The sequence below is a fragment of the Mauremys mutica genome, chromosome 17 (assembly GCF_020497125.1).
Source record: "Mauremys mutica isolate MM-2020 ecotype Southern chromosome 17, ASM2049712v1, whole genome shotgun sequence".
NCBI classification, from domain to species: domain Eukaryota; kingdom Metazoa; phylum Chordata; order Testudines; family Geoemydidae; genus Mauremys; species Mauremys mutica.
This window is the reverse complement of record NC_059088.1, coordinates 19,481,991-19,509,573: the sequence shown is the minus strand read 5'-3', so window position 1 is coordinate 19,509,573 and position 27,583 is coordinate 19,481,991. Positions and strand designations below refer to the sequence as shown.

The 27,583-nt window shown below is 47.6% G+C and overlaps 1 protein-coding gene across 1 annotated transcript; it reads left to right on the top strand.

Moving 5' to 3' along the window:
- The first annotated feature begins 278 nt into the window (after window positions 1–278).
- On the top strand, window positions 279–20,373 carry LOC123351384 (NACHT, LRR and PYD domains-containing protein 12-like). Its single transcript, XM_044990683.1, has 8 exons — window positions 279–362; window positions 951–1,128; window positions 7,383–7,448; window positions 8,556–10,284; window positions 12,232–12,318; window positions 14,961–15,131; window positions 15,526–15,693; window positions 17,522–20,373. Exons 2-8 carry the CDS (start codon window positions 1,104–1,106, stop codon window positions 17,601–17,603), a joined length of 2,328 nt encoding a protein of 775 aa, XP_044846618.1. The 5' UTR covers window positions 279–362; window positions 951–1,103; the 3' UTR covers window positions 17,604–20,373.
- The last annotated feature ends 7,210 nt before the right edge of the window (window positions 20,374–27,583 follow it).

The following is a 27,583-nucleotide window of genomic DNA, read 5'->3' as shown; positions in this document are numbered from 1 at the left end:
GCAAGAGTGTTTTCTGAAAGAGAAACAATCCATTAGTTCTGTTCCATTAATTATAATTCCTGAGGAGGCCACTAAGGGGCTCTGTAAGAGTAGGACGCCTGCCCCACACCTCTCCTAGCAATGGAAATGCTTCAGTGTCCCCAGTCTCGGTTGATTTGGGGAATGAGAGCTGGGGCTGGTCTATCAATGCCACATGCAGCCTTTACCCCACCACCAGGTCACTCTGCTATGACAGAGCCTTTTGTTGCCCTTATAATCATGGCCCAACTGCCCAGATGGTCAATTTTAGGAAGTAGCCCTTGGCCATAGGATGTTATGGGCCCCTGATACAGCCTCAAGTGGAATACTGGGTCTAGTTCCAGGTACCACACATTGGGAAAGATATGGGCAAATTGGAGAGTCAATAGGAGAGCAACAAAAATAATTAAAGGTCTAGAAACTCTGACCTACTCGGAAAGATTTTTTAAAAAGGGTGGGTTTAGTCTGGAGAAGAGAAGACTGAGGGGGACATGATAACAGTCTTCAAATATGTAAAAGCTTGTTGTAAAGAGGAGGGTGACAAACTGTTCTCCTTAACCTCTGAGGATAGGACAAGCAGCAATGGGCTTAAATTGTAGCAAGGGAGGTTTAGGTTGGACATTAGGAAAAACTTCCTAACCGTCAGAGAGGTTAAGCACTGGAACAAATTACCTAGGGAGGTGGTGGAATCTTCATCATTGGAGGTGTTTAAGAACAGGTTAGACAAACACCTGTCAGGGAAGGTTTAGATAATACTGAGCCCTGTGTCAGTGCCAGAGACTGGACTAGATGATCTATCTAGGTCCCTTTCTGTCCTCCATATCCATGGTTCTATGTCACTCTTCTGAATACTGTATAGAAGCTCCCCCACCCCCACTGCCACTGCAGGCTGTTTCTGATTCTTCCACCTCTTGTGTCCCTCGGTGTTTTAGGATTACAGTGACTGGGAGAAGAACCACGACTCAACTAGTGCCGCAGAGAAGCTAGTGCGTGATATTTTTGCTGTGAGCTCTGCCGCGAGGCTGGGTCTCTGGGAGTGTCTGTTTGCTCTGCAGAGCAGATGGGCTCACCCCAATCTCCATGGGATGCTGGATGAAATAATTCAGAACGGTAACGTACCCATCGCACAGAGTGGGGAACAAGTCAACTGGGGAAATCCATGGGAATCTATGTTCTTCACAACAGGCTTTTCCTTGTCAAGCCCTCAGATCAGGGCTGTGTTCTGTGGGGTTAGTTAATTAATCTTAAGCTACGTCTTCACTGCACACTAAGCATGGGGAAATTTAACCTGTGGTAGCCTAACTCACCCTGCAGGGGTTCTCAAACTGAGGGTCGGGACCCCTCAGGGGGTCCTGACTCCATTACATTGGGGGGGTCACAAGCTGTCAGCTTCCGCCCCAAACCCTGCTTTGTATCCAGCATTTAATATGGTGTTAAATATATAAAAAATTGTTTTAAATTTATAAGTGGGGGTCAGACTCAGAGGCTTGCTATTTGAAAGGGGTCACCAGTACAGAAGTTTGAAAATCACTGACATAGAATCTCAGGGTTGGAAGGGACATCAGGAGATATCTAGTCCAACCCCCTGCTCAAAGCAGGACCAATCCCCAACTAAATCATCCCAGCCAGGGCGTTGGCAAGCCTGATTGTAACCGGGTCCTTTCCTGGGCCGCCCCCCTCTGCTGAGCTCTGTGCTCCCTCAAGAAAGCACCGTGAGGCTTTTTTACTGCAGCACCCGTGGCTTTTATTTACATTCGGTTCCCACCACCAGCAATGCTATTTACAAACTTACAGGTCTTTCCATCTCCTCTGTTACAGCAAGTCTCCCTTCAGCCTGGAGACTACCCCTTCCCTGGCCATTCCCACCTTTGCACTGGCTGCCAGCCAGCCTTTATAGCTCTCCTACTAGCAGGCCCACAGGTGCAGCCAGTCCCAGAGGCCAGGCACCAGCCCTTTCCCTAGCCCCAAGCTAGTTCTCCTGATTGGGGCTAGCTGAGCAGGGGCTAATTAGGTGCCTTTGCACCAGCACCCTGCTACATACCTCCCCGCTTAAACTGGTGCCAGGCCTGGCCTCCCTCTGCCTCGCCTTCCCCGGCCAGGGATTTTATTCTGAGGTTGGGCACCCTGCCCAGCCGAGGGGTCCCCTGAAACAACCCCATGGGGCTTTTGCACTCCCCACCCACAAAAGGCACATTGGGTAGGGGGTGAGGCACCCCACAGGTCCACGCTTACCCAGAGGTCCTCACACCATTCACACGGCTGGACCGGCCGCGCCAGAGGCTCCTCTTTCCTTTCTAGTGGGGGTGATGGCTCAGAGCCCACTGCCCCGAGTCGGCCCCCTGTCTCTGGTCTAGGCCCTCCGTCCCTTTGCTGCTGGGCCTCCCCCTGCTGAATGCTTTCTACCTCCCCAAGGGCTCCCTTCCCCAGGTGGTCCTGCCCCAGGAGCTCCCTGGGCTCCTCAGTCATTCCCTCGTTTACTTTCCTGGCTCTGTTGTCTAGGCTGTTCTACTTCTCCCCCCAGAGGTTGTGGGGCCTTCTCTTGCTCCCAATCCGCCTCCCCCGGGGCCTTGCTCTCCCCTTCCAGGGTTCTTTTTCCCCTCGTTCTTGGTTGCTTCCCCCCAGCCGCCTTTCCCCTCAGGGGAAAGCACCAGTCTTGCCCTAGGACCACGGGGTAAGCTAACCCTTCTATTACCCCCACCCGCTTCTAGGTAAACCGCCTGTCTATTTCAAGAGGTACCCGGGCCACGGGACAACATTTCTTATCCCCGTGGATGCACTCCACCCACATCCGTCCACCCGGGATAAGCCAGTGCAGCTCCACCACGCGCTGCTGTACAAAGGAGCGGGCGGAGGCCGTGTCCACCAGACCCCTATGGGTCCTTTTCCCTACCCGCACCGGGATGGTGGCCAACCCACGCCTCCTTTCCCACGCCCCACTCCTAGTCCATCCACAAAAGTCCGCCGCCCCACACTCCATCACCGGGCAGTCCCGACTTTTGTGTCCCAGCTGACCACATCGCCAACACACGAACTGCCCCGGGCGGCTAGAGGTCCCCTTGGGCTCCTCCTGTCGCCGGTCCGGCGGCTTCACCCCGCTGTGCTCACGGGGTTTCCTGCCCCCCTCTGGGTCTCGCAGGACTCGATGCTCCCTCACTGGGAAGTCAGCCTCCGCATATTCCTCAATCCTTTGCACGGCCGCTTCCAGAGTGGCCGGCTGATGTCGCCACACCCAAACCCGCACGCTGTCAGGGAGGCCCTGTAGAAACTGTTCAAGGACCACCTGGTCCATTATCTGGCCCACCGTGTGGGCATCGGGCCTCAACCACCGGGTTGCCCAGTCCAATAGCTTTTGCGCAAAGGCCCGGGGCTGCACACGCCCTGTCCATCGGGCTGCCCGAAGCTTCTGGCGGTATTTCTCGGCCAACAACCCGAGGCGGTCTAAGATTGCCACCTTCACCGCATCGTAATCCCTGGCTTGGATCGCCGTCAGGGCCATATACGCGGCCTGCGCCTCCCCGGTGAGATAAGGGCCGAGCCGTAGGGCCCAGGTGGTACGATCCCAGCCGGCTCCCAGGGCCACCCGCTCAAAGGTGCCCAAAAAGGCATCAGGGTCATCGGCGGGGGCCATCTTACAAAGGCTGAGGCCTGGAGTCCGGGCACCATCCCCCACCACAGCAGGACTCACCAATTTCTGCAGGAGCTGTTGCTGTACCGTTGACTGCTCCTTGATAAAGTCCTGGAGGACTTTCTGCTGCTCAGTCTGCCAGACGAGGAGAGCCTGCCGCTCCACCTGGTGGGACTCCTGGAAAGACTGTAGTGTCTTCTGCATTTCTGTTTGCTGCTCGGCGAGCCATTGCAGGGTGCTCTCCATGCCCAGGCTGCCACACTGCGTCTATGGCTCGGATCCCGGACAAGCCCCCACGTGTAACCGGGTCCTTTTCTGGGCCGCCCCCCTCTGCTGAGCTCTGTGCTCCCTCAAGAAAGCACGGTGAGGCTTTTTTACTGCAGCACCCGTGGCTTTTATTTACATTCGGTTCCCACCACCAGCAATGCTATTTACAAACTTACAGGTCTTTCTATCTCCTCTGTTACAGAGGCATCTCCCTTCAGCCTAGAGACTACCTCTTCCCTGGCCATTCCCCCCTTTGCACTGGCTGCCAGCCAGCCTTTATAGCTCTCCTACTAGCAGGCCCACAGGTGCAGCCAGTCCCAGAGGCCAGGCACCAGCCTTTTCCCTAGCCCCAAGCTAGTTCTCCTGATTGGGGCTGGCTGAGCAGGGGCTAAGTAGGTGCCTTTGCACCAGCACCCTGCTACACTGACCTTAAAAAAAAACCCTAAGGAAGGAGATTCCACCACCTCCCTAGGTAACCCATTCCAGTGCTTCACCTCCCTCTTAGTGAAATAGTGTTTCCTAATATCCAACCTAAACCTCCCCCACTGCAACTTGAGACCATTACTCCTTGTTCTGTCATCTGGTACCACTGAGAACAGTCTAGATCCATCTTCTTTGGAACCCCCTTTCAGGTAGTTGAAAGCAGCTATCAAATCCCCCCTCATTCTTCTCTTCTGCAGACTAAACAATCCCAGTTAGTGTGACCACATTACGATGCTGTCATGCCCTCTGTCCACACTGGTGCCAAAGCTGGCCGTGACACAGCTATCTGGGCATGTATGCCAAGATCCATATGTGATGGTTCTTGGGGTACCCAGTACTGTAAGTCACCCCCCTGCCTCCAGAGTGAGGGAGTCTTGCTTGTGCTTAACTGTGTGTCAGCTCCCTGACACCACCAGCCTGTTGCCACCCTAGCAATCGCCTCCAGGCTATGCCAGCCCTTACATTGCCTTGCAGGCTAACACTAGGTGCACCCCAGTCCCTGAGCCCCTTTGAAGCATCCCCCCTGGAGTGTCCAGCCCGTCCTCCACTGAGCGCTCTCAGTGATGCCAGGTCTGCTGTCCCCAAGGGAACAGCATAAAGTATATCTCAGTTATGTCATATTCATATCATAAGCATATTTTCATAAAGAATATGGAATGACACATCACAGCAATCCCACTGCCCAATTACTTGCTAAGTGCAGGATAAAGTGGTGTCTTCCTTGACTTCTTCTTATATCTCCCAAAGTTTATTGTTTGTCCCCAGAGTCAGGACAAACCCCATAATTTATTCTTTGGTGAACTGCCTCCCTGTTGACTTCATATGTAAATAGAGCTTCTATTGTCTTGGCTTACAATGTTTAATTTACATGTGGACAGGTGAATAAACGTCTGTGATCTAACAGAAAACCTGTTTGTCAACTCTGCCTTGATACAGACTTTAGGAACATATTTTCAGTGTACCTCTCAATTCATAGAATCATAGAATCATAGAATCTCAGGGTTGGAAGGGACCTCAGGAGGTCATCTAGTCCAACCCCCTGCTCAAAGCAGGACCAAACCCAACTAAATCATCCCAGCCAGGGATTCATAGAATCATAGAATCGTAGGACTGGAAGGGATCTCGAGAAATCTTCTAGTCCAGTCCCCTGCACTCAAAGCAGGACTAAGTATAATCTAGACCATCTCTGACAGGTATTTCTCTAACCTGCTCATAAAAATCTCGAATGATGGAGATTCCACAGCCTCCCAAGGTTAATTTATTCCAGTGCTTATCCACCCTGACAATTAGGAAGTTTTTCCTAATGTCCAACTTACACCTCCCTTGCTGCAATTTAAGCCCATTGCTTCTTGACATATCCTCAGAGGTTAAGAAGAACAAGTCTTCTCCCTCCACCTTGTAACAACCTTTTAAGTACTTGAAAACTGTTATCATGTCCCCCCTCAGTCTTCTCTTCTCCAGACTAAACACACCCAATTTTTTCAATCTTCCCTCACAGGTCATGTTTTCTAGACCTTTAATAATTTTTGTTGCTCTTCTCTGGACTTCCTCCAATGTGTCCACATCTTTCATAGAATCATAGAATCTCAGGGTTGGAAGGAACCTCAGGAGGTCATCTAGTCCAACCCCCTGCTCAAAGCAGGACCAAACCCAACTAAATCATCCCAGCCAGGGCTTTGTCAAGCCTGACCTTAAAAACCTCTAAGGAAGGAGATTCCACTACCTCCCTAGGTAACCCATTCCAGTTCTTCACCACCCTACTAGTGAAAAAGTTTTTCCTAATATCCAGCCTAAACCTCCCCCTCTGCAACTAAAATGTGGCATCCAGAACTGGACACAACACTTCAGCTGAGGCCTAATCAGCGCAGAGTGGAAGAATTACTACTTGTGTCTTACTTACAACACTCCTGCTAATACATCCAAGAACGATGTTTACTTTTTTTGCAACAATGTTACTGTTTTGGATCATATTAAGCTTGTGATCTACTATGATGCCCCCGATCCTTTCTGCAGTACTCCTTCCTAGGCAGCCATTCCCCATTTGTATGTGTGCAACTGATCCTTCCTAAGTGAAGTACTTAGCATGTGTCCTTATTGAATTTCATCTTATTTACTTCAGACCATTTCTCCACTTTGTTCAGATCAATTTGAATTTTAATCCTATCCTCCAAAGCACTTGCAACCCCTCCCAGCTTGGCATCATCCACAAACTTTATAAGCGTACTCTCTATGCCATTATCTAAATAATTCATGAAGGTATTGAACAGAACCAGACCCAGAACTGATCCCTGCAGGACCCCACTTGTTATGTCCTTCCTGCATGACTGTGAACCACCAATAACTACTCTCTGGGAATAGTTTTCCAACCAGTTATGCACCCACCTTATAGTAGCACCAACTAGGTTGTATTTCCCTAGTTTGTTTATGAGGCCATGCAAGACAATATTAAAAGCCTTAGTAAAGTCAAAATATACCATATCCCCTGCTTCCCCTCAATCCACAGGCTAGTTACCCTCTTCCCCCCCTTGCCCCTCGAGCACTCCCTTCCTGGGCCTTTTCTAGTTCTGGGCTAATCCAGCCCATCTCCAATCTATCAGTTATGCACAGCTTTGCCCCCCAGGTTTAGTCGGGGGTGATTGAATTGGCGATCCAGTGATCGGAGTGCTGGTCCCCCTGCTGCAGCCCAGCACTCCATCACGGGGGCAGGGGAATGTGGGGAGCAGGAAGGAGATGGATGGGGGAATACAGGGGAATGTGAGGTACAAGATAGAGCAGCCAGTAGTAGGAGAGGGCAACACAATGGTTCTTTGGGTGTGATGTCGCTGAGACCTCATTAGCCTACAGGTCCTGATATTCAAAACATGGAGCCCCACAGGGGGAATTCAGAGCTGGACTGGATCTATTCGAGCTGCTAACATACAAGCATTGGGTACGCTCTTCCATGCCAGCTAACAGCGCAGTCTCTCTCTCTCTCTCTTTCTCTGTTTAGGTCACAATCTGTTACAGGAAATTCTCCTGAATGAATCGGGACACACCCTCGACCCAGAACTGAGAGGTACCGTGAGGGAACTGAACAGCACTTAACTCTGCCAACACTGTGTCTCTTGTCAAGCCAAGAAGGGCTCGATCACAGGCCTGGCCTGGGGGCAGTGTGGAGACTGCTGGCCCCAGTGGGAGCTCTGAGAGGTGCTATGCTTCAATGAGGCACAGCTCCTCTTGGAGTTCCACACCCTGCGGGGGGGGGCATGTCTTCTGCTTCCCCCCTTTAAGGGGTGCAGTGTATACCCATGTGCCCAACCAGCTCTGGTGTGCAGTATAGACCATAGCCCTGCCTCCTGCCTGCTCCCCTGGGTTTTGTGTCCCAGGAAGAACTAGGAGGGGGCAAACCCTGTCACGCTGTCTGAAGTGGGTCATGACTGTGAGTGTGCACCTCAGGGCAGACTGTCAGAAAACAGGGCAGAGACCCCACACTGGTGGTGTGTTCTATGATTAGATTTCACCAAGCCAGTGACAAATGTGAACTCCTGGATCACTATCCCAGTCTTACCACAGTCACAGGCAGTCCCCTTAGACTCTCCACTCAGACAAACTGAACTTTGTGATAAAAGGTCACTTAAACCAGAAATCACATCACATCAGGTTACTGCCAGTCCCAAGAAACCAGTCACGTACCCCAGATCAACTGGTACCTAGATCTTAGGCCAAAGACAACACTGATAGCCAGTTCTGTAGTAAACTAAAGCTTTATTAGCTAAGAAAAGGAAGTGAGAGTTATTGAGAGGTTAAAGTCTTTTCTGGGTATCCAAATTGTCTCTGGGGAATCTCTGCTTTGCCTCTGTCCCTCTGCTCAAGTGCAGGGATTCTGGTAAGTTTCTGTTCCCTACTGGATTACATGAGCCGTACCTGATAGTGCAGCGGTGTCCTGTCAGACTCAGGGTGAATTCCAGTAGAACTATTCATGATCAGGCCCGGCAGAGGAGAGAGGAGCTGAAACAAACAAGTGAGTCCAGAGCATCCATCCACCTAATCCCCTCACCATATTGTCTGCTCAGAGTACAATTTAGAGGAGAAGATTTCTATCAAATTTCCATTTACTAACCCTCATAAAATAAACAGTGATGAGACGAGGGAGAGGGAAAATAACCGTATTTCTCCTTTTCAGCTTGTCAGGTAGAGCACAAAGACAAATTCCGTGAGCTCACAGGGAGGATGAAGGAAAACAAGACCCCAGGGCAAGCTGAAGGGCAGGCTTTCCCCATCACTAACCGCTATGTGGAGCTCAAGGTCATCTCAGACCGTCACTTGAAGAAGCAGACACACCAGGAGCACGAGGCCTTAGCAGCAGCTGGGGAGCTGAATGAATATCGCCTCCAGAGGAGAATAAAGGGTGAGCTGGAGCGCATCGCCCCTGACCGGCTCTTCCGCTGGTGCTTTCGATCCCACCGTCTCCCCCTGTCTGTGATGGTGAGCGGAGTAGCCGGCGTGGGCAAGACAACCCTGGTGCAGAAGTTCATCTTTGACTGGGCAACGGGGAAGCACTACCAGAAATTTGCCTTTGTTTTCTTCTTCAAGTTCCGGGATGTGAATGAGGAAAAGATGAGCCTAGAATCTCTGCTCTGTCAAACATATCCACACCTCTGGGACAAGCTCCCAAGAGTCCTGGAAGACCCTGAGAAGCTGCTTTTCATCTTTGATGGCTTGGATGAGAGCAAGACTGATTTGAAATTAAGGAGAGGAGAAGCCCATGAGCTGTGTAGGAATCCAGGGGATGTGAAGTCAGTTACTGTGATTGTCGCCAGCCTGCTGAAACAGACTCTGCTGAAGGGATGTTCTGTGCTGCTCACCAGCCGCCCCAGCAAGCTGAGCAGTTTGGAGGCTGGAGTCTTCCATAGAGTGGCCAGTATCGTGGGCTTCCTCTCCAAGGAAAGGGAAAGATACTTTTCCATGTTCTTTGGAGATGAGCGAGTCTCCAGGGAGGCCTTTGCATATGTGAGGGACAGTCAGGTTCTGTACACGTTGTGCTACAACCCGTCTTACTGCTGGATCACATGCACGGCCCTGAAACCCTGCTTCACTGCCAAGGCAGGGAGACCACAGCCTGCACCCAAAACAGTGACCCAGCTCTTTGTCAGCTACGTCACCCATATTATGGCCAATCACACTCAGGAGCGGCCTGAGCCACAGCGGATGCGAGATACATTGATAAGTGTCGGATGGTTGGCTGAATACGGCATCACAGATCGCACACTTGTCTTTCAGCCGCATCACTTACAGGTTGCCAATGTGGAATTTTCTCCATTCCTCAGTGGCTTCTTGGTGGAGAACCCTCAAGCTAAGGGCTCTTTCCAGGTGACCTACTCCTTCCTTCACCTCACCATCCAGGAGTTCTTTGCTGCCCTCGTGCATTACCTAGATTACAAGGAGGACAAGTTCAGAAACACAATGGCTAAAGCCAGGTCCTGTAAGGAAGGTGACTATGAGATCTTCTCTCGCTTCCTGTCTGGGCTCTCCCATCCCGCAACCAGGAGGTCCCTGGAGGAATACGTGGGGAAGTTCTCTGCCGAGGCAACTCTCAAAGTTATTGGGTGGCTCGGTGAGATGAACTATGAGGAGCTGCAGAGCAGAGACGATCCTGAAGGGAAGAGGAGGCTGATGAATGTATTGAATTTGCTGTTTGAATCCAAGAACAAACAACTTGTGTGTGATGTGGTGGGTAAAGATACCCACCTGGACTTCTCAGAGTTATACCTCATGCCGGTGGATTGCACAGTCCTTTCTTATGTTCTGAGTTGCTGTGAAGAAATACAGCGCCTAACCCTAGATTCCTGCTTCATCCAGAACGAGGGCCTGGAACGACTCAGACCTGAGCTGCACAAAGTCAGAGAACTGAGGTAGGAAAAGAGGTCATGTGTAAAGTTTAAAATATCAGGGACTTGACGTGTCAGTGGCCTCAGCAGGGCTATCAGGTAGACAACAGTGTTACTGATACAGAGGTTACACCATTAGGTAACATACAACCAAACCCAGGCTAGCATAATGAATATGCATATGGGGCTAATTAAGATTACACAGTCAACCTTGAATTCTGGCATTTCCTAACTTTTGAGTGCTTGACTTTGTAATCTTAATAATGTTCTTTTAACTTAGGCTTGTGTTTTGTGTGTGTGTAATTTCCTAGGTTTTAGAAAAAGCAAACAGACCCCCCCCCCCCGAAATCCCATTGTGTGGCCTCTTATTGATGACCACATAGGCTAGTAGCAGGGTCTAGATCCACTGCACAGACCTCTGCCACTTGACCTAACTGAGTAACTGATAGCAGTAGTAGGCTGTCACCCTCTTTGTGGCCTCTCAGGAGGATGAGACACCTTGCCACTGGATTTTACGGCTATTTGCTGACAGCCAAGGAATGGTTAGACACGGGAATCTTGGGGTCCATTCCAGACTTTGGAGGGGAGTGTGCTCTAGTGGGCACAGACTCTTTTACTGTTTTCCTCCAACCTGTCAGAGTCAGGTCAAGTCTCTTCTCTACCCGTGGTCCTTGTTCCAGTTCCATTCTCCTTGCCTACCCAGTCCCAGGCTCCACTACTCAGGCTTTACCTCCCAGTCCCAGTCTCCTTGCCCAGCCAGTCCCAGTTCCCGCCCGATGCCTGGCTCCTTGTCTGAGCTGTCTCTCCCCTATGCCCACACTGGTTTCCAGTTCCAGTTTCCCTCTATAGGCTCCTCACTCAAACTCAGTTACTGCCCTGCCCCAGACGTCCCCAGCTCCGTGTCTAGTGTCTAGTCCCCAGCAATCAGTCCCAATCTAGCCTATCCCCCACCAGCTCCCAGTCTCCTTGCTCAGCCAGTGCCAGTCTCCCCGACAACTCCCAGTACCAGTTTCTCTCCCCACTCCAGTCCCAGTCTCACCATACTCCTTGTTCCAGTCTACTTCTTTCCTTCACCCTGGTCTGGCTTTTGTCTTTTCTGCATTCAAATCAGGCATCCTCCTCCTCTGTGCAGCCTGGGCCCCAGCAGGGGAGACAAGGGGGACATTGAGGGGTGGTTCCTTGCTCTGAGTTCTGGGTTTTTGCTCCACCCCAGCCTGGAGCAGCTGAAAACTCTTAGTCTGCAGAAGAGAAGAATGAGGGGGGATTTGATAGCTGCTTTCAACTACCTGAAAGGGGGTTCCAAAGAGGATGGATCTAGACTGTTCTCAGTGGTAGAAGATGACAGAACAAGGAGTAATGGTCTCAAGTTGCAGAGGGGGAGGTTTAGGTTGGATATTAGGAAAAACTTTTTCACTAGGCAGGTGGTGAAGAACTGGAATGGGTTACCTAGGGAGGTGGTGGAATCTCCTTCCTTAGAGGTTTTTAAGGTCAGGCTTGACAAAGCCCTGGCTGGGATGATTTAGTTGGGTTTGGTCCTGCTTTGAGCAGGGGGTTGGACTAGATGACCTCCTGAGGTCCCTTCCAACCCTGAGATTCTATGATTCTATGAAAACATGCTCCGTTTTGCTCTGAGGGGATGGTGCATGAGCAGTCTGGGCAGCACTAAGAGCAGTGAGAGGCTGGAGCATGCTCAGTGTGGATGGGAGCTTGGGAGATTTTAGCTGTTAAGCTCTACCAGTCCCTGCTGAGCATGTGCGAATTGCACTTTTTCATTTGTAACAGAGCTAGGGATGGATCCCAGAAGTCCTGCTCGTCAGTCTCGTGCCGTATCCATAGCTCCATGCTGTCTTAGTAAACAGTACACCTCCAAGAGACTGAAGAGAAAGCCCAGCCCAGGATTTCAGCTTTGAAGCTAACACAATGTGTCTCTGTGTCCAAGCTTGTAATTCTCTCTATTCATTTCCCCCTAAGCCTCTCAGACAACGATTTGAAGGATGAGGCAATGAAGAATATTTGCTCTGTACTAAAGCATCCAAACTGTAGGCTAGAAGACCTGAGGTAACTTCATGCTTGTTTTCTGTCTGTCCTCAGAGTAATTCAGTGTCTCTAATTTCCAAATAAGAGATATGCCTGCAGTTGTACTGTCTTGTTCTGGGGCCTTGTCCTATCTTCAAAAAGCTAAGTAGCATTGGACCTGATGAGTGACTTCCCAGGTAAAGCCGGCATGCTGCACGAAGTGGGGATGATCACGTTCTGTGTGGCATGGCACTCTTCCCTTTCAGTCACTACTCAACCAATATCCCAGCAAGGGCAATGCTACTGACAGACAAAACTTAGGTCCCTCCTGAGTGCTTGTGACCATTAAAGTTCCCATGGCAACCTTCACAAGATTAGAAGTATCAAATCGCATGACCTGGTCAAAATTCTAATTGGATTTATTGAACTCTGTTTCCATAAATTCCCTCTGTTGTTTCAGTTTGTTAGAAAAGTCTTCACTAACTGCTCTAAACTGTCATGTGATGTTGCTGTGCGCTGTTGTACAGCTTCTGTACTCCACTGCAGAGGTGATTGCATTTCAGTACTGGGTGAAATGATTCCTGTAAGTAATACTATAATTTGTTAATTCTGAATGTCCAAATTCAGAATAGTTAAGATACAAACTCCTCTTGTCTTATAAAACATTGAGGGGCATGTCACTGGTAACCAGAGAAGCATAATTTTTCACAGATTTGCAATAACATACTAGATTTTCCCTATACCCTCAAAACTGGTTGAACAAATATCTATATGAAAGGAATGCAGTAGATATAATGAACCAGGATTTTAGTAAAGCATTTGATACAGTGTATTGCAAATGACAGTATATAGCATGAAAGTGGGCGGAAGGGTAATGATAAATGGCCGATTATAAAGTTGTGAGGAGGCACTTTGTGGTTTACTCTGTGGACTGGAATTAGGGCCCATTTTATTTAATATTTTAATGAATTGTTTGGAACAGGAAGTAAAGACCATGTTAATTACATTCAGAGATCAAAGTACATTGGGAGGAGCTGCAAACAGCTTTGAGAACAGAAATGATACAAAGGGTTTGTCTACACAAACTCTCACTGGAAAAACTGAATCAGTTTTAATAGCTACTAAAGTCAGACATTCTTAAATCATCCATAACTTGCCTCTGAGAGTTTTAAAAGACTGGCTGAGCGGATGGCTGGACTGTTAATGTTGAATTTCAATACATCCTGGAACAGTAGGGAAGTTCCAAAGGACTGGAAGAAAGCTAATGTTGTGCCAATTTTTAAAAGAGGGATGACTCAGATAATTATAGGTTTGTCAGCCTAACTTTGTTTCTGGGCAAAATACTGGAATGGCTGATGGGGCAGAGAAGAGCCATGAGAATGCTTAAAGGATTGGAAAAGAAATTCATGGAGCTCAATCTGCTAGTTTAACAAAGAGAAGGTTAAGGGATGACTGATCACCGTCTGTAAGTAACTACACAGAAAACATGGTAGGTGAGGTAGTATCTTTTATTAGCTCAACTTCTGTTGGTGGAAGGCACAAGCTTTAGAGCTTCACAGAGCTCTTCTTCTGCTCTGGGGAAGGAAGCGGAGTGTCTGAGCTAAATACAAGTTGCGACAGATTGTTAAGCAGAAGGGGTAAGGCCGTCCCTTCAGGCCTTAAATTATATGAATCCATGAATTCACATTAAATTATTTCAAAGCAGATCTATGTGTGGATACTCTTATCTCAGAATACAAATATCCTATTTCAGTTTAGCCAAAGGCTTTTAAAAACAATTTAAATGAAATCAAAATAGGATACTTTTATTTGGAAATATCAGAGTTCACACAGACTTGTACCAAAATAACAAAAGATGTGAATTAAAATCAGTTTAGTTATTTCAGTGCAAATCTGTTTGTAGTCAAGCCTAAAGGGACCTAGAGAGGTTAAAACCATGGGCAGGAAACAAGAAGTTCAGGTTCAACTTGTACAAACAAAGCTGACACATCCAAAGATAAATCATTCAAAATACATATACCTGATAGGAAGGAGAAACCTAGCAGGCAGGAAAGACTTTGCAATCAGTATGGCCAAGGCGTTTGGGAATAATTGTATTCTACCATCCTGGGCATGGACCAGATGCCTCATGTCTAACACAGGATCATAATTCAACGTTACGCTTCCTGGGACTGCCTGTTATTGCATTGTATTGGTCCCTCTGCTAGAGTTTCAAAGACACGATCACATCCCAACATGCAACCAGCTTGGCTCTCAAAAACACTGTGTATAGTGCTGGAGCGTCAAACATGTAGGAAGTGAAAAGCTAACATAACCTTTTCCTGTTTCTGCCTCATTCTGCTCCTACGTCTTCCATCCCTTCTCTGCATTGTGGCTCTTGCATTCCATCCTCATTTGTTTTCCATTCATTCTGATTTGCCTGCTCCTTCACATCTGGGTGATTCCTGGGGCCTCTCTCCTATTCTTTCTTTCTTTCATTCATTGTCCACGACTCCTTTCATCCACCCTCCTGCCCCACTGTCTATTATTCTGGGTACTTTTTCTTTTTGCTTTATCCTCCTGTTTCTTCTACTGTTTTATTTTCAATCCTTTTCCTGCCTTGTCATTGTCTTTTTCCTTGTCTCCTCTTTATCTTTTCCTCCCTCTCCCTTTCACATTTTTCTCTTTTCCTTTTTGCTCTCTAGACTAGAGAAGAACATGTTCACAGAAGCATGCTGTACCGACCTGGCCTCCGCCCTCAAGGAGAACCAGACCCTCGTCAGTCTGGATCTGACCAAAAACAAAGTGCGGAACAATGGCCTCTATGCCCTGTTAGAGGTGCTTGAGGCCCCACAATGCAAGATTCAGAAATTAGTGTAAGTATTAACCTGACGGCGACACTTCTGCCTTAGGGCACTAATGTCTTCTAGAGCATCAGCTTTTTGGTTAAAATGTCCCCCTCCCCCCCATCCCTCCCACAAATTTCTGTGGAAAGTGTACACTTTTTTTTGCATTTTTTTTTCATTTTTTTTAATAAAACCCAATTTTTTACTGAAAAACTGTTTTGACCAGCCCTGGCTGTATGCCGAGCACAATGAAACCCTGATCCCTGATCAACGTTCCTAGGCGTTATCATAATGTAAACAACAAAAATAACAATACAGGGAAGATGGTGGGGAGATGCTCAGATGGGCCTAGGCGATTAGATATGAACTGTCAATGCAGCCCAGAGGCTTTTCTCTAATGAATTTGTCCAATGCTCTGATGCAGCCTCCAGGAAAATGGTTTATCAGATGACTCCTGTGAGAGACTCTGCTCTGCTCTCTCCAGAAACTCCACCCTCCGGCATCTGAACCTGAGTGCGAATGTTTACACTGATCGGTGCGCAGAAGACATGCATCACCTTATCCTGACCAGCCCCAGCCTCACCGACATCAGGTAAAATGGCACCTTCCGGCTCCTCCCACAGTTCAGACTCATAGTGGCTTTTGCTCTTTTTTTTTAATGTCTCCCATGTATATGCAGATCTGTTGATTAAATTATCTGGTTATGCAAGAGGGGATGCCTGAGATGAGAACCGGGTTATGAAGCCTATCACCTCTTGATCCCAGGCCGGTGGGTGACCTGGGTGAGACAAATTGGCAAGTTTGATTCAGTCCCATAAAAATTAACACCCAAACTGGCATCAGTTCTTCCCCTTTGCTGGTAAACTCAGCAGAAAAGCCAGTGACTAAATGGGCCATAGATCCTGGACTCCCCAATCACTGTTGGAGGTGGGGGGATCTCTGCAAGCAAAGGATAGGGCATGCTGGCAGGGCCTGAGTGTGCGAGGGCTCCCTGTGGTGTGTCTGTTCTGGGGTTAATCAAAGGGTTAAGTCTTCAGGGCCATCAATCCAGTACCTTGTACTGTCATAACTCCCGTTCCCTCCATACCCCTCCCCAGTGGATTTATGAAAAAGAGTAATGATTGTCAGCGGAATTCTCTCCTGATCAGAGAACGGTCTGGGAAGATGTTCAGGGCTGGCCCAACCCATCTGACATGCTATTGGATTCCTGTGTGCATACTCATTTGATTGACAATACAGGAACTCTGGGGATATAGGGGAGAGATGAGCAGTGGTAATAGGAGTCTGGTGGTTGGGATTTAGAAAGTTTTTAGGCTGTCTTGGTGGCTCAGTGCGGGAGACCAGTGATGTCAATGGCCAAACATAGTGAAAAATTTGGCTTGGAGTTTGACTATATAATAGGACCACATTGGCACCCCATTGAAGAGACCTCTTCTGCATCCACAAAGATTAATCAGAGGGACAAGATCTGATGGCTTGACTACTCTAGTCTCTTCCTTTCAGGGCTCCTTTTCCCCCCAGCAAATGTATCTAGATTTTTATACCATGCCCATTGGTGTGGTTTCTTTTTAGCATCTTCCCCACCTTGCTTCCCTCCAATCCACCCACAATGCAGCAGCCAAAGTCACCTTCCTCGCTTACCAGTTGGACTCTACCACTCCTGTATTCAGATCTCTCCACTGACTCCTCTGACCTACAGTAACAAGTCACTTTCAGATTATGATCCTCACCTTCAAGGCTCTACTCTGGCTGACATCCCTGATCTTGTACCTTATCAGATCCCACCTCACCCCTTTCACTTCACCAGCAGTTTCAGCCCCACTGTTCTTCAGTTACTTTCTTCCACTGTTGTGTTTGTGCCTCCTTCCATGCCATCCACTATGATCTCTTCAAGTGTGCCAGACACTCATCTTCTTTTCATTTTAATTCCACTACTTCCGCAAAGCCCACGGATAAATCCACCTCAATATCAAGCCAGCACTGCCTCCTTCTATTACAAATATTAGAAGTTCTTTATGTCTGATTGCTGGTTGTTTTTTTAAATGGCAAAGCTCATTGGGATAGGGACTTGGTCTCTTTAATCTCTTGTACAGCTCCAAGCACCCTGTCAGTACTTAACAAATAAAGATAATATTGAATGAATCCTGCAGTAAAACACTAGTGTCGGTCATGGAGCTGTTTTTGCAGGACAGCTGTAAGGTGTGACATAGAAGTTAACTGTGACCTCTCAGAAAGACAGAGAACATAGAGTCCTGTAAACAGACTGATCCTGGAAGACAGATATTCCAGGTCTCTGGTAACACGCCCAATTCCTATAGGACTACTGACCAAAATTTGCTTTGTAACAGTACTAGAGTTATACCCATTTGGGTTGTGGGTTCCCAGACAATAACCCTGCGTGTTTTCCGTTTTGTTCCTAGATTGAGTTTGAACGACTTCTCTCCAGACATGGAAGGGCATCTGAGGGGCCTGCAGAGAGAAGGCCTGAAGATTCATATTTAAAGAACTCTTTAATCTGACAGTGCTGCTGTGCTCTTCCATCCTATGAAATCAGCACTTGACTCTGGGAATTGCACCTGTCTGAATGCACTGCCTGGTTTAACAACCACTGGGATGATTCAGTGTGGGAGTAACAAAGGTGGAGGATCAGCTACACATAGTGATACATGTAAAACGCCTGGAAATAACTTCCTGGAAACCCTGCCAAAATGTCCATCCCCAGCACTGGTGCAATGGGCTGCTCTTCTAATTCATTTCTTACTGCCATTAGTCGACCTGTCATTTGTCGGACTGAGATTCGCTTACTCAGCAGATGGGTCTAACCAATCTTTATCATGGGAAAACACTCAGCAAGCAGTGATCAATTATTTACAAGTGGGAAGCTAATCTGGATGATCTCATCGCAGTCACCTTCATCGCTGGACAAAACACCTTCAACCTCCCTTTGTTACACAGACTTATTTATGACGTTCGGTTAGCTTTTCTTATGCATACGTATTAGTGTCTCGTTTCCATGTGAACTCTCCTCTGTCAGTACAGGGTTAGTGTTAGTTCAAGATGGGCTTTTCTAGCTTTTTAGTTACTTTATCTTTTCTTTTTCTCACAAATAGGAGCACTCTTCAATTTCTTACATGTACACAAACTAAACATGATTACGCTGCAATTTCTTACCCATGCACTGTTCTACTGACATTGTTAAATATTATCAGAAAAGACTCTTAAAATTTACAGCAGGCTTCAATCAGGTCTAAATATGCTGTCATTCCCAACATAGTTTATTTCCTTGTGAATTCATTCCAAACCCACTGTTGTGATGGAAACTTCAGATTTGTATTGTTCTGTGACATGGCAACTATAGCAAAAAGAATTGCCATAAACTGAGTGTAATGCTGTGTATAAAGAAAGGTGGCCATTTATATCACCATTGTTACCAGTGTTACACAATTTCCATAAATCTTGTACAAAGTATATCATGTAGGGTATCAATAGAAAAGTTATGAATTGCTAAGTATGATTATCCTGTTTATATGCTTGTATAATATTTGTATCTGAAATTATGAATATTGACTATGCACTTGTATCTTAAACATGGGTTGTATTTCTGGGTGATACACTCCAGATAGATTTACATCATCTCAAGACAGGCCATAGGAGAAACTCATCCCACCCAGATAGTTTTTCCTGTGGATGCCTCAGACAGCAAGGAGCCAGTGGCTGCCCCTGTGATTCAGCAAAACATGTATGGGTTTGTGATATGCTCCTGTGACCCTGGACTCCATCTTGGACCAGTAACTTTCCACACACAGGGGCTGTGGGCTTTGTCTGGGACAGTAACTTTCCAAGCACCTGGCAGAGGATATAAAAGGCACCTGAGACATCTCCATTTTGCCTCTTTCTTGCTCCAATTCTCTGGACTGTGGATTTACAACTAAAAGGAGTATTTTGAACTATGGACTGAGCACTGTCCAATCTTTTGGAAGTTACCAGAGAGACTTTTGCAAGCCAACTGTCTGTAACATCACCGCTACAAACCTGATCTAAGGACTTTGGAATCATTTATATGTATATGATCTATGAACTATTTTAACTCTGATCTTTTCTTAATACATTTTTAGTTAGTTTACTAAGGATTGGCTGTCAAGTATCAGAGGGGTAGCTGTGTTAGTCTGGATCTGTAAAAGCAGCAAAGAGTCTTGTGGCACCTTATAGACTAACAGATGTATTGGAGCATGAGCTTTCATGGGTGAATACCCACTTCGTTGGATACATGTAGGATTGGCTGATAGTGTGATATTTGGGTCAGATCTGAGATGCATCTTGATCTGAGGGAAAGTGTCTGATCCTTTGGGATTAGTAAGAACCTCACTTGCGGTGAATTGGATTTTCAATCACCCCTCACTATATTAGATCTCTGTGTCTGGATGGGAGCCAAGGGCTGGAGTGCCTAAAGGGGCCTGTGTTTGGCTTCTGGTTAACCAGTGTGGTACTGCACGGGCTCTTTTGCTACTGGCTTGGTGAATCTAATTATAGAATAAACCACCAGTTCTGGGGATTGTCTGCCCTATTTTTTGCAGTCTGCCCTGACTCTAGCATTCTTAGTGTGGTCCATCCCAGGCACACTGAGTGCCATTCTGTCCTTCAGAGGCCTACACAGGGGATGGCTCTGCTTTACAGAGAGGACATCACAGCTCCTACACGGCTCTGCCTAGGACATTGTACTGAGATGCTGTTTCCCAGCGATGAGAGGCCAGCAGTTTGCATGTGTTTCTGTCACTCTGTCTGTAAAGAGGGGTGACACTGAGGAAATTATTTAGGAAGTTGTGTTTGGGGATGTCTACAGATGCGTGGCAGGTGGGTTTTGGGGTTGGTCCCGGTTAGCAGAATTGGCAAGTGCAGTGTAAATCATTAAAGAAACAACATTTGCCAACAGTTTTCTTTAAAGGGTTTGAGACATGACATGTTTATTTCCTGTTTGGTTCATACAAGTGTCTAATTTAGATGTTAAGTGGTTTATATTCTATTCCTGGTCTGTGTTTGTATAATTTAGATTGAAATTGGTGGCTTATAAACTGTTTAATAATGAAAATAATTCCTAATAGCATTGCAGCGTGGGGTACCGCAAGCCCCAGTGCTCATGGAATCCCCTGCACCAGGCCCAGCTACTTGGACTTGGTGCAGGAGGGATTTGGGCCACCAGCTGTCTGGCATCATATTCCTCTCTTTCTTTAAAAGCAGCAAAGAATCCTGTGGCACCTTATAGACTAACTGACGTTTTGCAGCATGAGCTTTCGTGGGTGAATACCCACTTCTTCGGATGCAAGGCATCTTTTATACTGTTTCACCCACGAAAGCTCATGCTGCAAAACGTCAGTTAGTCTATAAGGTGCCACAGGATTCTTTGCTGCTTTTACAGATCCAGACTAACACGGCTACCCCTCTGATACTCTCTTTCTTTGTTATCTCTCAGGCCTGGTCTACACTGGAGGGCCGGGGGGAATCGATCAAAGTGATGCAAATCAGCTACGTGAATAACGTAGCTGAAGTCGATGTACTTAGATCTACTCACCGCGGTGTCTTCACTGTGGTGAGTCGACTGCTGCTGCTCCCCCATCGACTCTGCCTGCGTTTCTTGTGCTGGTGGAGTACGGGAGCTGACGGGAGAGTGCTTGGGGGGGTCGATTTACTGTGTCTAGACTAGATGTGATGAATCGACCCCTGCTGGATCGATCACTGCCCGCTGATCCGGCGGGTAGTATAGACATACCCTCTGATTTAAAACAGCGAGATTCCTGGATCTATTTTTTGCTTTGATCACATGGTTAATGATCTGGTATAGAACATGCAGTACCTTGCAGGCAATTTGTATGTTTTAAGCCTTGCCTATTGTGTTATCTGTTCATAAATTCTAATGTCATTTGTAATGTTTGCAGCACCAAATGCTGTAAATAAGGTTGCAACCTTACTACAACAACAAAGCCTTGTTTTCACTCAGAACATTTTTGACGATGTTCTTTCTCTAGCACATTTACCGTCTGAAGAGAATCCCATTGCTGGGTCTTGTGGTTCTAGCACAAAGCTCAGCAGGATCTCCCAGAGCTATAATGTTTTAAGGGCTGCTTCCCAATTCAATATCAGCAGGTGGCATATGGCGGCCCTGCAGTCTCCTTATGCCTCCAGATGTCAATTGCTTTTTCCCAGCCACAGGTGAATACGTGTAAGATTAAAGAGGTGCACCACAATTCAGCGGCAAGCACTGCAGGGCTACCCCTAGTGGGGCCCAGTTACCACTCAGACACATGGCTAAGGGAAAGGGCATTTCATTAGGGCTCGCAGGAAAGGGAAAGGTTGCAAATACCCTAGGAACAGAGGCTTACAGTTAGAATTCAAAGGGAGCAAGAACGTTGCTTGTTTGGGTCCCTGGGGAAGTACTACTGAGGGTCAGGGCATTTCAGCCCTAGTGCCTGGGGTCCAGTCTCTATTTAAGCAAATAGGAGCTTGTGGATTTCCAAGACAGGCTCAGCTAGTGTCTCTCATTAGGGCCCATCTGCACCAGATCCCTGCACAGCCACTGCTGCTTCCCTACAAGGACATTGGAATAAGGCCTTCAGTGGCTGGGCGGCCTAGTGGCTGGCTCATTGGTCGGGGGGCAAGAGGGGGACCTGACCCTGCCTCTACACCAGGCCCTGGCCTAGAAGTCCTGTGTCACTCAACCCCCTAAACAGGGGAGATGGATCTTTCTCTTGGCCAGGGTGTGTGTTCTGGACCTGTTTTCCCAGGCTGCTTCCTATGAAAGTCCTTTGAGTTTGGGGTGTGGCCTCGCTGGTCCCCTTACCTCACAGCTGGGGTGTACCTGCAGGCTCTCCTTGGCAGGGGAAGGGTTACTTGCCTCCAGTGGCTGCATTGGCTGGCAGGTTGCCAGTCTGGTCCATGCCTTCAGGCAGGCAAACCAAAAGCTCCTGCCTTTTCGCCAGTCAGCCCCTAACTGAGCCAGGCACCCTTCTTTTCCCCCCCTCCAGGCCTGGCATTGGCTGCAGGTATAATGGGGCAAGGCTAGCTGAACCCACAGGTTTTCTTTAACCCCTACTGTGCCAGGCAGCAGTTTCTCTGCTCCTCCACAGACATGCACTCCCTTGTGAACAACCAGCCATGTGGTTCCTGGGAAATCTTTCAGCCACCATCGTCTTTGAATGAATGTGAAGTTAAAAGGAGTTTTGCACAGAGTCTAAGAACACTGCAGAGCTCAGAAGGGACTTGACAGTCTGGGGTAGTGCCAGTGTTAAAAGGATAAGTGTTAAAGGGAATGCTGATGATATTTTTTTTAAAAAGACATCTAGTAAATTCAGTAAGAAAAAATGAGTAGCACAGCAGCTAACCCTGCCTTTCAGAAGAACAATTTAAAGGTAGCAGCAGAAGGATTGATATCTAAGTTGGCTGAGATTCAGAAAAGAATAAAGAAATCAAAGCAGCTGTAAAACAGAACTTTGCTAAAATACAGCAGTTCACAGAGCCCTGGCCAAAAAAATAAAAATAAAAATAAAGGTTCTCTCACCAGTGAAAAATGTATTCAAAGCTGAAATACAAAAATGAAATGCCAGTTTAGAAATGTGAGTTGTTTAATTTAGAGGAGACCCACTGAAAAATGAAAAGGATATTTTGATAGCCAAGGTACTTGTGCAGTATGTCTCAGGGCTGGTCTACATGTAAAATGCTGCAGTAGCGAATACATTACATACGCCAACAGGAGGGGTTCTTCCATTGGTGTAGGCAATCCACGTCTCTGAAAAAATGTTGCTATTTTCCACCCCTGTGAGCGATGTAGTTATACCAACCTAATGTGCTAGTGTAGACCAGACCTCAGATAAAAAGCCTTTTCCAACAGCCAGTTGAGAAGCTCCCTACCATGTAAGGACAAGCTAGTCCATCAGTATATCTGATTCAGGTAAAGCATGAAGAAGGGGTGGTGAACCAATGGTTGCACCCTCTGCAGCTGAAAGCATTCAGAGGGAAGCACAGAAGTGAATCTACTGGTGGAACAATAGGGAAGTGAGAATATCTGTTTTCTCTTTCAGGTGTTGGTCACCACAAGAGGCATAAAATGAATTACATCGGGATTCATGGAGTTTGGGACACAGTAGAGAAACAAGGCGGTGACAGTGCTCGGGGGGAAGAATGCCACCCTGGCCTTATGGTTTCTGGGTACTCATGCAGGAAAGTCTATGGTGTTCTGGTACAGATTGGACTGCAGCCAAGGTGGGGGAACCTGCAGCATAAGGAACCGGCAGAGTCTTGGTCTGGGGGACCTAGAAGGGGTGCTGTGTTTAAATGGGGTGGTAATGGCTAACCTAACCATGCATAATGCGCAGTTAACACATGTAGGAAATATTACTTACTTTAGCAGATCATCGAATTGCTGCCCGTGATGCAGCCTACCACAGGGCCGCCCAGAGGATTCAGGGGGCCGGGGGTAAAGCAATTTCGGGGGCCCCCTCCATAAAAAAATTTGCAATACTATACAATACTATATTCTCATGGGGGCCCCTGCGGAGCCTGGCACAAATTGCCCCTCTTGTCGTCCCCCCCACGGGCGGCCCTGGGAAAAATAAACCTGCATCTCAGCACAAACCCAGTTTTGAGAAAACGTCTTTACAAGGTATCACTGGTTCTCAGCATCAGCTAGTGCTAAAAGACACTAAAGCTCATTAAAAGGGTTGGACAAATTTTTCTGGATCGAAAACTGGGGGGGGGGGGTGTTAAAAAGCAGAAAAAAAACCACGGACAATGTCTGCTTATCTTCAAAATTTGTTGTGGTCTTTTTAATTGAAAAGCTGAAATTAGTCTGCCAAAACCTGAACATGGTTTGAGGTTTCAGAAGTGTGTGGCCAAATATCTGCTGCTTGCTGTGTTTGATTGTTTAAAGAAACAATAAAAAAATTCTGCTTAAAAAAAATCCAAAACTTTTGAACCACTTCAGCTTGTGACCAAACACCTGAGCCCATCCAGGCAGAGATTTTTGCAGGTTTCTGATACTCTGCTGGCTTCCTTGACTCATATCTGTCTCCATAACTTTGGGTTCATTTAGGTTAGAACATAAGAACAGCCATACTGGGTCAAACCAAAGGTCCATCCAGCCCAGTATCCTGTCTACTGACAATGGCCAATGCCAAGTGCCCCAGAGGGAGTAAACCTAGCAGGTAATGATCAAGTGACCTCTCTCCTGCCATCCATCTCCACCCTCTGACAAACAGAGGCCAGGGACACCATTCCTTACCCATCCTGGCTAATAGCCATTAATGGACTTAGCCTCCATGCATTTATCTGTTTCCTAGAGACTGGCTCCGTGCGGTCCCTCACAAACTGGAGATGGTTACTGTGGGTTTGTTTTTAGTATAGCTTATGTACCTACTCCATGAACTGAGCATATGGGCTTGTTCCAGAATCTGCGATGAGCCTATGTTGTGAACACTGAAATGTTCAAACTAGCACATGCATGTGAATGGACACAGGGTGCTAAAATTAAATTAATCCAGGGGTTCTCAAACTGGGGGTCAGAACCCCTCAGGGAGTCACAAGGTTATTACTGGGGGTCACGAGCTGTCAGCCTCTACCTCAAACCCCGCTTTGCCTCCAGCATTTATAATAGTGTTAAATATATAAAAAAGTGTTTTTAATTTATTAGGGGGGTTCGCACTCAGAGGTTTGCTATGTGAAAGGGGTCACCAGTACCAAAGTTTGAGAACCACTGAATTAACCCCTCTGGAGCCTCAGGGAATGCAGGGGGGGGTCTCCCTTTGTAGGGTTGGGAAGGATATTGCTCCCTGTCCCCTGACAGCCCCGACCCCTATTCTCCCCCCAGCTGAGTCCTGACAGACACCCCCTCGGAATGCCCACAATCCAATGCCCCCATTCCCTGTCCCCTGACAGCCACCCCAACCTCTGCCCCCTCCCTGTCCCCAGGACTCCCTGCCCCTTAGCCAACCCCACCAGCCCCAGCCTCTTACCCCCAGCTCCCCCCTCACCTGGAACCTCAGCGTGTCGCTGAACAACTGCAGCGTGTCTCCGGTGGGCCTCCTGAGCTCCGCCCCGTTGAGAGCTGCGTGGTCAGGGGGCGGGGCTGCGAGCTCCAGGCTGAGCGGAGGGAGCTCAGGTCCCGCTGGAGCTCGTAGCCCCGCCCCCTTACACGCGGCTCTCAGCGGGGCGGAGCTCAGAGGCCCCGCCGGAGCCACACTGCAGCGCTGTCCGGGGACGCTGCTGGATGCGCTGAGGCTCCGGGAGAGGGGCGGAGGCGGGGTCGGGCCGGGGCCGGGGCAGGAGCCTCAGCCGTTCTCTTGGGGGCCCCTGCGGAGCCCAGGGCCTGGGGCAAATTGCCCCACTTGCCCCCCCCTCTGGGCGGCCCTGGCCTACCATGCCAAGAAAGTGCCTGAGACCTTGATCTTTTCTCTGAATGTGATTAAGGACTGGCAGAGCACCACACACTATCCCTCCTGAATACACAGGAGAAACAAGGCCTCCTACTCTGGAATTGAAGCAAGATGATGAGCCAGGCCCAGAAACAGAAGCAGGATCTGACAATGGACTAAAGATAAATTATAAACATCAGATTATATATAATAACATACAGTACCAAATGATACCCGTAATATTGAATTTAGCCAATTTTTCATTACCAGAGTAGCTATGGCATGCAAAATATGTATGCTTCTATATGCAAATGATTGCAAAAATGGTGCAAAATTTCAGACAATCAATGGATGGGGTGGAATTGGAGGAAATTTGGTGGCCCGAGAAGAGGAAGAGTCAGGGTAAGGGAGATAAAAGAGACACAGGACCAGTACTAGGAGATGAAGAGTTGAAGCATCAGCATGGAATCATATGGTTTTCACAATATTGTGGCAGATAAATCAGAAAACGAGAGTTCACTTACAAAACCTATTAATAAAGTTAAATAATCAACAGAATGAGGATGCAGGGGAGGATTAAAAGGATGTTCAGGATGCTAGGATAACAGGACAGCTGTTTAAGGAAGTGAAAAGAGCAATAAATGAAATAGGAAAAATCATGAATCATCCTAATGTATCAACCTGTTCATGGTATGGCAGTTTCCTGCTACAGGAGCTACAGGGAGGACTAAAGGGAATTCCAGGTGAGGAAGTGCCTGGGTTCAATACAGACACGATGCTAAAACAATGGAATTAATAAAAGGAGTAGGGTTTGGCGCTAACCAAGGATCTATTATGCTGAGAAAAGGTGCAAGCTTGATGAAACTTGGATCCTTCTGTATTCCCTTGGGGTTTAGAGAGCATGGCCCCTTTAAAATCTCATCTTGAGGCAGAGGAAGTGCTGGTTATTCCAGGGGGAGGAGGATGGTTAGAAGGAGAGGACAGAGTGTGTGTGTGTCTGTAGCTCCAGACAAGAAGGCTACAGGGAGCAGGCCCTAGTGTAGTGGAGCAGCCAAGAACCACCTCTAAGCCTGGGAGGGACAGAGCGTCTGACTGGGGAAGTCCCAGGACAAGAGCCAGGAGGAAACCAAAGACTCTCATCATTCACTTGTGGCTAAGACTCCTGTCTCTCTCAGTCTAGCTAAGGAGAACCCCTGCTGGGCGACCGACAGGCATAACTGCCCCTTTTCCCATGCAGAGTGCCCTATGTCTTCTATGTGTGAACCAAGGGCCAGGGAGGAGGATGGAAACTGTAGGATTAAACCAACGAGCGCCAACTGAAGGTCAAATGGAGCAAACTGCCTGATATCCCCCCAAATCCAAACCATCTGGCCTTCACCCCCAACTGTACCTTTGTTTGCCTGATTTATCAGATGTACAGCTCTCTGTGTGAATAATCTGTCTTGTTCCCCCACTGTAACGTCTCATGTCCTATGATAAGCCCTGGAAGATGGGAAGTGAAAGGTATTAGATACAATCAAAGAATGTCTGGCCCGTGTCCATTGATTTAGAGGACTATAAGAGGTTGTTTGTTTCCTTTCTAAATGGTTGCTGCGCTTAGAAGTGACAGCTCAGTTCAAAGTTCAGGCTAATACTGAAATACAATCCATGGAATGAATTAAACCTTCTGACTAACAGAAGCATCAAAGAAATTTGCCATTCACTGAGACCATCTACTGGATACCAATGGAAGCAGCAGGAAAACCAAGAGCTGATGTCCAAGTACCAATGGAAATAAGAGATTGCCACCTCCAATGGACTCTGAAATGGGAGATATAACCTGTGGACACATGGGGACCTCAGAGCTTTGCTGACCCTCGGTGTAGGAAAAACTCTCCCTCTGGTAGGGTCACAGGATGAAGCAAAATTGACTGAACCCACCGATAAGTTGCAGAATCCACAAGTGCGACTGATGCTGGGACAAGCCGAGTGGAAAGTGCTCTCCTCAATGCCAGGGTTACTGGATTAAGGAAAGTGGTGAGATTTCATTTTAAAGATTGTATTTTTCCTTCTGTTCTTTAATGTAAATAACTGAAGGTTCGCTGT